The 12,297-nt window shown below is 49.6% G+C and overlaps 1 protein-coding gene across 1 annotated transcript in view; it reads left to right on the top strand.

Annotated features, from left to right (window-relative positions):
• crtc1a (CREB regulated transcription coactivator 1a) overlaps positions 1–10,135 on the top strand; it is a gene marked incomplete at its 3' end in the record, with an annotated part of 69,052 nt that extends 58,917 nt beyond the window's left edge. The window contains exons 13-15 of the mRNA XM_079243197.1: positions 8,119–8,202; positions 8,283–8,460; positions 9,930–10,135. Coding sequence (XP_079099323.1) covers positions 8,119–8,202; positions 8,283–8,460; positions 9,930–10,135 — 468 coding nt within the window. The remainder of the gene's footprint in view (positions 1–8,118; positions 8,203–8,282; positions 8,461–9,929) is intronic.
• Between the last annotated feature and the right edge of the window lie 2,162 nt (positions 10,136–12,297).

Raw genomic sequence — 12,297 nt, 5'->3', positions numbered from 1 at the left:
AGTTCTGTCAGGACTCGGTTCTGTCAGGACCCGGTTCTGTCTGGACTCAGTTCTGTCTGGACTCGGTTCTGTCAGGACTCAGTTCTGTCTGGACCCAGTTCTGTCAGGACTCAGTTCTGTCTGGACCCAGTTCTGTCAGGACCCAGTTCTGTCTGGACTCAGTTCTGTCAGGACTCAGTTCTGTCAGGACCCAGTTCTGTCTGGACCCAGTTCTGTCAGGACTCAGTTCTGTCTGGACCCAGTTCTGTCAGGACTCAGTTCTGTCTGGACCCAGTTCTGTCAGGACCCAGTTCTGTCTGGACCCAGTTCTGTCAGGACTCAGTTCTGTCAGGACCCAGTTCTGTCAGGACCCAGTTCTGTCTGGACCCAGTTCTGTCAGGACTCAGTTCTGTCAGGACCCAGTTCTGTCTGGACTCGGTTCTGTCAGGACTCAGTTCTGTCTGGACCCGTTTCTGTCAGGACCCAGTTCTGTCTGGACCCAGTTCTGTCTGGACTCAGTTCTGTCAGGACTCGGTTCTGTCAGGACCCGGTTCTGTCTGGACTCAGTTCTGTCTGGACTCGGTTCTGTCAGGACTCGGTTCTGTCTGGACCCAGTTCTGTCAGGACTCAGTTCTGTCTGGACCCAGTTCTGTCAGGACCCAGTTCTGTCTGGACTCAGTTCTGTCAGGACTCGGTTCTGTCAGGACCCGGTTCTGTCAGGACTCAGTTCTGTCTGGACTCAGTTCTGTCTGGACTCGGTTCTGTCAGGACTCAGTTCTGTCTGGACCCAGTTCTGTCAGGACTCAGTTCTGTCTGGACCCGGTTCTGTCAGGACTCAGTTCTGTCAGGACCCAGTTCTGTCTGGACCCAGTTCTGTCTGGACCCGGTTCTGTCTGGACTCAGTTCTGTCAGGACTCGGTTCTGTCAGGACTCAGTTCTGTCTGGACCCAGTTCTGTCAGGACCCAGTTCTGTCTGGACTCGGTTCTGTCTGGACTCGGTTCTGTCTGGACTCAGTTCTGTCTGGACTCGGTTCTGTCAGGACTCAGTTCTGTCTGGACCCAGTTCTGTCAGGACCCAGTTCTGTCTGGACTCAGTTCTGTCAGGACTCGGTTCTGTCAGGACCCGGTTCTGTCAGGACTCAGTTCTGTCTGGACTCAGTTCTGTCTGGACCCAGTTCTGTCAGGACTCAGTTCTGTCTGGACCCGGTTCTGTCAGGACTCAGTTCTGTCAGGACCCAGTTCTGTCTGGACCCAGTTCTGTCTGGACCCGGTTCTGTCTGGACTCAGTTCTGTCAGGACTCGGTTCTGTCAGGACTCAGTTCTGTCTGGACCCAGTTCTGTCAGGACCCAGTTCTGTCTGGACTCAGTTCTGTCTGGACTCGGTTCTGTCAGGACCCGGTTCTGTCAGGACTCAGTTCTGTCTGGACCCAGTTCTGTCTGGACCCAGTTCTGTCAGGACTCGGTTCTGTCAGGACTCAGTTCTGTCTGGACCCAGTTCTGTCTGGACCCAGTTCTGTCAGGACTCAGTTCTGTCTGGACCCAGTTCTGTCTGGACCCAGTTCTGTCTGGACCCAGTTCTGTCAGGACTCGGTTCTGTCAGGACCCGTTTCTGTCAGGACTCGGTTCTGTCTGGACCCAGTTCTGTCAGGACTCAGTTCTGTCTGGACCCAGTTCTGTCTGGACCCAGTTCTGTCTGGACCCAGTTCTGTCAGGACTCGGTTCTGTCTGGACCCAGTTCTGTCAGGACCCAGTTCTGTCTGGACTCGGTTCTGTCAGGACTCAGTTCTGTCTGGACTCAGTTCTGTCTGGACTCGGTTCTGTCTGGACCCAGTTCTGTCTGGACCCGGTTCTGTCAGGACTCAGTTCTGTCTGGACCCAGTTCTGTCAGGACTCGGTTCTCTCTGGACTCGGTTCTGTCTGGACCCGGTTCTGTCAGGACCCAGTTCTGTCTGGACCCAGTTCTGTCTGGACCCGGTTCTGTCAGGACTCGGTTCTGTCTGGACCCAGTTCTGTCAGGACTCAGTTCTGTCAGGACTCAGTTCTGTCTGGACCCAGTTCTGTCTGGACCCGGTTCTGTCAGGACTCGGTTCTGTCTGGACCCAGTTCTGTCAGGACCCGGTTCTGTCTGGACCCAGTTCTGTCTGGACCCGGTTCTGTCAGGACCCAGTTCTGTCTGGACTCAGTTCTGTCTGGACCTGTCTGCTCATCTTCCATAAACAGAGATGTTCAAAGAGTTCCCATATCCTACTGGATCCTACATGCACATACACCCACCATCCTCTTCATCAGGTCCTTCTGGTACCGAGTCTCCTCTTCATCAGGTCCTTCTGGTACCGAGTCTCCTCTTCATCAGGTCCTTCTGGTACCGAGTCTCCTCTTCATCAGGTCCTTCTGGTACCGAGTCTCCTCTTCATCATGTCCTTCTGGTACCGAGTCTCCTCTTCATCAGGTTCTTCTGGTACCGAGTCTCCTCTTCATCAGGTCCTTCTAGTACCGAGTCTCCTCTTCATCAGGTCCTTCTGGTACCGAGTCTCCTCTTCATCAGGTCCTTCTGGTACCGAGTCTCCTCTTCATCAGGTCCTTCTGGTACCGAGTCTCCTCTTCATCAGGTCCTTCTGGTACCGAGTCTCCTCTTCATCAGGTCCTTCTGGTACCGAGTCTCCTCTTCATCAGGTCCTTCTGGTACCGAGTCTCCTCTTCATCAGGTCCTTCTGGTACCGAGTCTCCTCTTCATCAGGTTCTTCTGGTACCGAGTCTCCTTTTCATCAAGTCCTTCTAGTACCGAGTCTCCTCTTCATCAGGTCCTTCTGGTACCGAGTCTCCTCTTCATCAGGTCCTTCTGGTACCGAGTCTCCTCTTTATCAGGTCCTTCTGGTACCGAGTCTCCTCTTCATCAGGTCCTTCTGGTACCGAGTCTCCTCTTCATCAGGTCCTTCTGGTACCGAGTCTCCTTTTCATCAAGTCCTTCTAGTACCGAGTCTCCTCTTCATCAGGTCCTTCTACTACCGAGTCTCCTCTTCATCAGGTCCTTCTGGTACCGAGTCTCCTCTTCATCAGGTCCTTCTGGTACCGAGTCTCCTCTTCATCAGGTTCTTCTGGTACCGAGTCGCCTTTTCATCAAGTCCTTCTAGTACCGAGTCTCCTCTTCATCAGGTCCTTCTAGTACCGAGTCTCCTCTTCATCAGGTCCTTCTGGTACCGAGTCTCCTCTTCATCAGGTCCTTCTGGTACCGAGTCTCCTCTTCATCAGGTTCTTCTGGTACCGAGTCTCCTCTTCATCAGGTCCTTCTGGTACCGAGACTCCTCTTCATCAGGTCCTTCTGGTACCGAGTCTCCTCTTCATCAGGTTCTTCTGGTACCGAGACTCCTCTTCATCAGGTTCTTCTGGTACCGAGTCTCCTCTTCATCAGGTCCTTCTGGTACCGAGACTCCTCTTCATCAGGTCCTTCTGGTACCGAGTCTCCTCTTCATCAGGTCCTTCTGGTACCGAGTCTCCTCTTCATCAGGTCCTTCTGGTACCGAGTCTCCTCTTCATCAGGTCCTTCTGGTACCGAGTCTCCTTTTCATCAGGTCCTTCTGGTACCGAGTCTCCTCTTCATCAGGTCCTTCTGGTACCGAGTCTCCTCTTCATCAGGTCCTTCTGGTACCGAGTCTCCTCTTCATCAGGTCCTTCTGGTACCGAGTCTCCTCTTCATCAGGTCCTTCTGGTACCGAGTCTCCTCTTCATCAGGTCCTTCTGGTACCGAGTCTCCTCTTCATCAGGTCCTTCTGGTACCGAGTCTCCTTTTCATCAAGTCCTTCTAGTACCGAGTCTCCTCTTCATCAGGTCCTTCTAGTACCGAGTCTCCTCTTCATCAGGTCCTTCTGGTACCGAGTCTCCTCTTCATCAGGTCCTTCTAGTACCGAGTCTCCTCTTCATCAGGTTCTTCTGGTACCGAGTCTCCTCTTCATCAGGTCCTTCTGGTACCGAGACTCCTCTTCATCAGGTCCTTCTGGTACCGAGTCTCCTCTTCATCAGGTTCTTCTGGTACCGAGACTCCTCTTCATCAGGTTCTTCTGGTACCGAGTCTCCTCTTCATCAGGTCCTTCTGGTACCGAGACTCCTCTTCATCAGGTCCTTCTGGTACCGAGTCTCCTCTTCATCAGGTCCTTCTGGTACCGAGTCTCCTCTTCATCAGGTCCTTCTAGTACCGAGTCTCCTCTTCATCAGGTCCTTCTGGTACCGAGTCTCCTTTTCATCAGGTCCTTCTGGTACCGAGTCTCCTCTTCATCAGGTCCTTCTGGTACCGAGTCTCCTCTTCATCAGGTCCTTCTGGTACCGAGTCTTCTCTTCATCAGGTTCTTCTGGTACCGAGTCTCCTCTTCATCAGGTCCTTCTGGTACCGAGTCTCCTCTTCATCAGGTCCTTCTGGTACCGAGTCTCCTCTTCATCAGGTCCTTCTGGTACCGAGTCTCCTTTTCATCAAGTCCTTCTGGTACCAAGTCTCCTCTTCATCAGGTCCTTCTGGTACCGAGTCTCCTCTTCATCAGGTCCTTCTGGTACCGAGTCTCCTCTTCATCAGGTCCTTCTGGTACCGAGTCTTCTCTTCATCAGGTTCTTCTGGTACCGAGTCTCCTCTTCATCAGGTCCTTCTGGTACCGAGTCTCCTCTTCATCAGGTCCTTCTGGTACCGAGTCTCCTCTTCATCAGGTACTTCTGGTACCGAGTCTCCTTTTCATCAAGTCCTTCTAGTACCGAGTCTCCTCTTCATCAGGTCCTTCTAGTACCGAGTCTCCTCTTCATCAGGTCCTTCTAGTACCGAGTCTCCTCTTCATCAGGTCCTTCTAGTACAGAGTCTCCTCTTCATCAGGTCCTTCTGGTACCGAGACTCCTCTTCATCAGGTCCTTCTAGTACCGAGACTCCTCTTCATCAGGTCCTTCTAGTACTGAGTCTCCTCTTCATCAAGTCCTTCTGGTACCGAGACTCCTCTTCATCAGGTTCTTCTGGTACCGAGACTCCTCTTCATCAGGTCCTTCTGGTACCGAGTCTCCTCTTCATCAGGTCCTTCTGGTACCGAGTCTCCTCTTCATCAGGTCCTTCTGGTACCGAGTCTCCTCTTCATCAGGTCCTTCTGGTACCGAGTCTCCTCTTCATCAGGTCCTTCTGGTACCGAGTCTCCTCTTCATCAGGTCCTTCTAGTACCGAGTCTCCTCTTCATCAGGTCCTTCTGGTACCGAGTCTTCTCTTCATCAGGTTCTTCTGGTACCGAGTCTCCTCTTCATCAGGTCCTTCTGGTACCGAGTCTCCTCTTCATCAGGTCCTTCTGGTACCGAGTCTCCTCTTCATCAGGTCCTTCTGGTACCGAGTCTCCTCTTCATCAGGTCCTTCTGGTACCGAGTCTCCTCTTCATCAGGTCCTTCTAGTACCGAGTCTCCTCTTCATCAGGTCCTTCTGGTACCGAGTCTCCTCTTCATCAGGTCCTTCTAGTACCGAGTCTCCTCTTCATCAGGTCCTTCTGGTACCGAGTCTCCTCTTCATCAGGTCCTTCTGGTACCGAGACTCCTCTTCATCAGGTTCTTCTGGTACCGAGACTCCTCTTCATCAGGTCCTTCTGGTACCGAGTCTCCTCTTCATCAGGTCCTTCTGGTACCGAGTCTCCTCTTCATCAGGTCCTTCTGGTACCGAGTCTCCTCTTCATCAGGTCCTTCTGGTACCGAGTCTCCTCTTCATCAGGTCCTTCTGGTACCGAGTCTCCTCTTCATCAGGTCCTTCTGGTACCGAGTCTCCTCTTCATCAGGTCCTTCTGGTACCGAGTCTCCTCTTCATCAGGTCCTTCTGGTACCGAGTCTCCTCTTCATCAGGTCCTTCTAGTACCGAGTCTCCTCTTCATCAGGTCCTTCTGGTACCGAGTCTCCTCTTCATCAGGTCCTTCTAGTACCGAGTCTCCTCTTCATCAGGTCCTTCTGGTACCGAGTCTCCTCTTCATCAGGTCCTTCTGGTACCGAGACTCCTCTTCATCAGGTTCTTCTGGTACCGAGACTCCTCTTCATCAGGTCCTTCTGGTACCGAGTCTCCTCTTCATCAGGTCCTTCTGGTACCGAGTCTCCTCTTCATCAGGTCCTTCTGGTACCGAGTCTCCTCTTCATCAGGTCCTTCTAGTACCGAGTTTCCTCTTCATCAGGTCCTTCTGGTACCGAGTCTCCTCTTCATCAGGTCCTTCTGGTACCGAGACTCCTCTTCATCAGGTCCTTCTAGTACCGAGTCTCCTCTTCATCAGGTCCTTCTGGTACCGAGTCTCCTCTTCATCAGGTTCTTCTGGTACCGAGACTCCTCTTCATCAGGTCCTTCTAGTACCGAGTCTCCTCTTCATCAGGTCCTTCTGGTACCGAGTCTCCTCTTCATCAGGTCCTTCTGGTACCGAGTCTCCTCTTCATCAGGTCCTTCTAGTACCGAGTCTCCTCTTCATCAGGTCCTTCTGGTACCGAGTCTCCTCTTCATCAGGTCCTTCTAGTACCGAGTCTCCTCTTCATCAGGTCCTTCTGGTACCGAGACTCCTCTTCATCAGGTTCTTCTGGTACCGAGTCTCCTCTTCATCAGGTCCTTCTGGTACCGAGTCTCCTCTTCATCAGGTCCTTCTAGTACCGAGTCTCCTCTTCATCAGGTCCTTCTGGTACCGAGTCTCCTCTTCATCAGGTTCTTCTAGTACCGAGTCTCCTCTTCATCAGGTCCTTCTGGTACCGAGACTCCTCTTCATCAGGTCCTTCTAGTACCGAGTCTCCTCTTCATTAGGTCCTTCTGGTACCGAGTCTCCTCTTCATCAGGTTCTTCTAGTACCGAGTCTCCTCTTCATCAGGTCCTTCTGGTACCGAGTCTCCTCTTCATCAGGTCCTTCTGGTACCGAGTCTCCTCTTCATCAGGTCCTTCTAGTACCGAGTCTCCTCTTCATCAGGTCCTTCTGGTACCGAGTCTCCTCTTCATCAGGTCCTTCTGGTACCGAGACTCCTCTTCATCAGGTTCTTCTGGTACCGAGACTCCTCTTCATCAGGTCCTTCTGGTACCGAGTCTCCTCTTCATCAGGTCCTTCTGGTACCGAGTCTCCTCTTCATCAGGTCCTTCTGGTACCGAGTCTCCTCTTCATCAGGTCCTTCTGGTACCGAGTCTCCTCTTCATCAGGTCCTTCTGGTACCGAGTCTCCTCTTCATCAGGTCCTTCTGGTACCGAGTCTCCTCTTCATCAGGTCCTTCTGGTACCGAGTCTCCTCTTCATCAGGTCCTTCTGGTACCGAGTCTCCTCTTCATCAGGTCCTTCTGGTACCGAGTCTCCTCTTCATCAGGTTCTTTTGGTACCGAGACTCCTCTTCATCAGGTCCTTCTGGTACCGAGTCTCCTCTTCATCAGGTCCTTCTGGTACCGAGTCTCCTTTTCATCAGGTCCTTCTGGTACCGAGTCTCCTCTTCATCAGGACCACCGGGTCGGACCTCCGTCTTCATTCCTGTGTGATGGATTTTGCTCCATATTAACATGAAGCAGCAGTACTCAGTACCAACCGGGCCATGTTGGGACTAATGAGGCCAAAGTTGCAAGTCAGCGTGTCGTCATCACCATGACGACATGCTGCCACCTGATTGGCTGGTTAGATTATTCCTTCATTCGTTTTCCTAACCGCTCAGTCTGATAAAGGGTTGCAGGGAATCTGGAGCCTATCCCAGCTGTCTTCGGGCGAAAGGCGGGGTACACCCTGGACAGCTCGCCACTCCATCGCAGGGCAGCTGGTTAGATATTGGTGTAACAGAAGGATGAAGAGGTGGAGCTGATGAAGAGGATGGAGAATGTTTATTGCAAAAGAGGGATATGAGTGCCAGTCGACCAGATATGGATGCATGTTGAGGAGAACAGAAAGATGGGCTAGAAGGACCACAGACGTGGTCTGCAGGGACTTTAGAAAAGCTCTTTCTGCTGCAGTGAGTGTGTGTTGCACAGAAAACCCTGAAAATGACGTTTCCAGCTGTTGTGAGGCGATATCAGTGGCGTAGTTTGGTCATTTCTGCTTTGACTGCATTTGTTCCACATGCCATGGTGTGTGTTCGATGTGTGTGTCTGCAGTGTCTGTAATTGTAGTTCTGGGCTGAAATGAGCTGGTCTGACTTGTTGTTGTTGCAGCATACCTCCATACTGGGCAGTGTGTTTGCAGACTTCTACGACCAACAGCTGCCATCCATTCAAGCCAGCGCCCTCTCCCAGCAGGTAAAAAACCACCCCGTCTCTCAGACAGAAGACTGAAAAAAAATGTTTTACAACTTTGCTGTTTTTCTTCTGATTTCCAGTTGGAGCAGTTCAACATGATGGAGACCCCCATCAGTTCTGACAGTCTGTACAACCAGACCTCCACTCTCAACTACTCCCAGGCACTTATGATGGGTTTAACCGGCCACTGCAACATACAAGATGCCCAGCAGCTGGGCTACAGTAACCATGGCAACATCCCTAACATCATTCTCACAGGTGCTGCTCCAGTGTGTTGTTGAGGCGGATGCATCCAACACAAAGGCTGACATGCATTTCCAGCTACGGGTCCGAATAGCTGCCCGATTTCTCACATTTCCTCTGGCAAAAACCAGGAAGATGCCAGAATATCCAACCTGAACCCGTATCTGTTGGGGTTCCAATCTTACTGATCCAACCTCACAAGGTGAAGCTTGGCTGTCCTCCGATTGGCTGACAGATTTGTCACTTCTCATGTGACTTGGTAATCAGAACAAAGCAGGAATGAATCCATGTTTATGTAAACGCTGTGTTGATCGTTGACAACCTGCTGGTGCTCCGCCTTTGTGTCCAGGTCGTCTTCTGTGTTAGTATTCATGGAAGGCGTCACACCGCTGCAAGGTTACGTAGCCATCACGTCCAGCCAATATGCTGGGTAAATATAGGGTTGTGGAAACAAAGAGATCAGGGTTAATGGAGCCGAAGTGTCCCCAAACAACCCAGACCTGTTGGTGGAAGACGATACAAGCGAAACCAGTTTGACCAAATGAAACTGGAGACATACGTGTTTATTTTACACTGGCTAACGTGATGTCTGGAGACAGGAGCAGCTGATTGCTGGTGGTATTACAGTATTTCCATTGGCTTTATATTCTCCTTCATCCTCTGATTGTTTGTGCATGCAGACTCATCTGTCTGGTTTTCTTTTTCAGTTGTTTTTTGGCTTTTATGTTGAACATTAGCTTGAACTTGGTAAGCAGATATTTGTAGATTTCAGGGTGAAAAGTGTTTATTCCTTGAAGTGTTCCTGAGTCCATGCAGGGAATTTCCAGCAGAGTCTCGTGTCTGCTTTAAAGCAGAACATCACCAGCATCAAGCCTTGTCCCATGCATACAGAGATTCCTTCAGAAGATGGTTTATCTTCAGTTTTAGATCCAGTTTGTCTCAGACTGGTGAAGCTCTGTCCATCTTTCCATCTAAGAGACTCTGCCTCTCTGAAATGCTCCTTTTATACCCAGTTAGACCCGTTCTCCGGGCCATGTTACTGGCCCGTTCCCAGTTCAACCAGTCAAAGCTCCTGCATGTGTTGCTGCATCAGCTTCACATTCAGCTCATATTTTCCATGTCTCAGTTTCCTCATCTGCATGTTGTTTATCTTCCACCGGGCAGAAAAGGTGACCAGATGAGACTCTGGTTTTATTTAAATCCACGCAGCATCCCAACATTATGGACTTGTTGTTGTTTACCAGGCGTGTGAAAGTAAATACCACATTAGATTCCTCCTGCTTCTCCGATTCTCCTCATGGTATCCTACAATGATATTCTACATTCTACAGAGAAAGTAATTCTTCAGGTTTGAAATAAACCAGTAATCTTTCATAAATCCCAGTTCCTCCTTCATGCATCTGAAGCTGTCCCTTAGAGTTTTCATTAAATGTGATCTAATTTTAGACAAAAAGCATTAAAATCTTTTTTTAACTGTTCTTCAGTCAGCGGCGAGTCTCCGCCCGGCCTCCCCAAGGATCTGGCCAGCTCGCTGTCCACCGACGTCGGCTTCGACGTGGACTCCCAGTTCCCGCTGGATGATCTGAAAATCGACCCGCTGACGCTGGACGGCCTGCACATGCTGAATGACCCAGACACGGTCCTAGCGGACCCCGCCACCGAGGACGCGTTCCGCCTCGACCGGCTGTAACCGGTAACACGCTCAGGTGTGTGAACGCTGCTGAAGAGAAGATATCTGGAGTGAGCTGTTCGGGCGCCTGTCTGAGCAGAGCGTCATTTTTACACCCTGAGAGAGAGAGACTCAGAAAGACGGTGTAGGAAATGTCGGAAGACTGCTGCCAAGTTCCCGTCCTGGTGTGGAGCTACGACTTCTGAGAATGATGCATCCGGTTTGGTTTATCTAGATTGTATGTTGTCACTGATGAGGAGGAAACTCGGATGTTTTATTCATAACTAAACTATATCTGCAGAGAATCCCGTAAAGATCCAGCACACATGCCTTTTAGCAGAGAGAGGTTTGATGAGGCAAGCTTGGAGATATCTTTCCTGCTGTTATCTGGATGGTTTGGAAAATATGCCCCAATGAGGCAGTGACTCATTTGCAACCTAATTTATTTTTAGGAAATGCTGAATTTTGATTTTATCATGGGAAACAGGCCTCATCAGTTATGCATGAAATCATAAATCACTGTGGATCCTTGTTTTGCCTTAACAGCTTAACGTTTTGGTTTTAGATTTATATAAAAAAAAAAAAAGAGGGAAAAATATGAATTAACAAGTAATTTTGACTTACTTGCAGTTTGTTTGGCCTACGTTGTGAGTACACTACCATATCTGTTCTCATGTCCATCCATACAACTGAAACGGGATGAAGTGAGGTCTGTGTGATGATCCAGATGTTTACAGGCTCGTTTTGTATTTCACGTGTTCAGAATGTGGTTGGATTTTGCAAAACGATATCTATGCAAATCTATAGTAATTACCAGGATTACAAAACAAGGGATATGTGTATAAACCGGGGAAATAATTATCAGATCATCTGTTATTTATTTCAGTCCACCTCCGAACACACATGAACGGTCCACCGTTTTAATGGTAGATGCAGTTTAACGTAGAGACAGACGTAACACGATGACAGCCTACAGATCTGTTTGTATTGGAGATACTTCTTACAGGTGTGGGAAGAGGGCCTTGTGCTTCCCAGGCTGTCGTTTGGCAACTGGAAGTTTAGCTTCCCTTCCCAGTTTTCTCCTGGCCAGTCTTAGACGAGAGTATCGCGGCTGCCTCACATATTTTGTGTTTGTTTAAAGTGTCATTTGTGCACGTCTTTGGAGGTTAAACCAAATGTGTTTGCAAACCGATTTAAGCTCCATTTCTGCTCCTGTATGTCCGTTTCCATCCTCATACTTCCATGCATCTGTTACGTTGCTGTGGTTGTTAAACCAGTTCATCCACTAGTGGGCAGTGTTGAGTTCAGACTTCAGGTGTGAAGTTCGGACACAGGTGGACGGTGATAATCCACTGCTATAAAGTTATTTACAGCCGCACAACGGCCGCACACACTCGCAATCTTTCTTCAAATGCTCCCGTTATCCCTATAGTTGCTATCTCTGACCTGTTCTTCTTCTTTGCTTTGTTTCTTTCACTGTCAGCTATACGACTCAGCACTGTCCCCCTGTGGTTTCTAGTGGTATTTCTCTGTATACTGCATTGTGACAGATAGTCAATCCCCCGAATTATGCGAGTAAATGACAGAGAAGAAGTGTTGGTCTGTGTGCATCCAGCATATATAAGCCTTTATTAGAATAACTGCTAGAAACCACTAGAAAGAATCTGACTGGAAGAGAGCGGTAAAAATGATGGGAAGCCTCAGAGACAAGGCGTGTGTTTTTATAGAGTTCCTACATCCCATCTGCAGAACTTGTTACATCTTCAAAGAGAAACCAGAACTTTGTTCTTCTCATGGCCACACAAACAAGAAAAAGGTTTGTTTTGGTCTTTATTCCTCACGAGAAACTTCTTCTGCAACGGGGGGATTACTGCAGGGATGCCTGTTTTTTCTGGGCACTGAACAACTGACCACTGTGACTTCATATTTAATGACAAACATTGTCCGCAGCAGGCAAATTCAACAAGATCTGTGTCTTTAAATGCCTCGTCTTGTTTAAAATCTTCCTACAGCTGTTTATTAAAACTATTCAACCTTGCTTCAGCAGATACACGTTAACCACTCCCACCTCAAATGTCCAACCAATAACACAATACAAGTCAGAGCCCCATGAGAAGAAAGTTCTACTCAGCTGTTATGTGGAGAACAAGCTGCCAGATGTCCCCAGCTCCGTCCACAAGGAC

Source organism: Telmatherina bonti (assembly GCF_933228915.1).
Source record: "Telmatherina bonti genome assembly, chromosome: 7".
Lineage (NCBI taxonomy): Eukaryota > Metazoa > Chordata > Actinopteri > Atheriniformes > Telmatherinidae > Telmatherina > Telmatherina bonti.
This window is presented reverse-complemented; position numbering and strand designations above follow the sequence as displayed.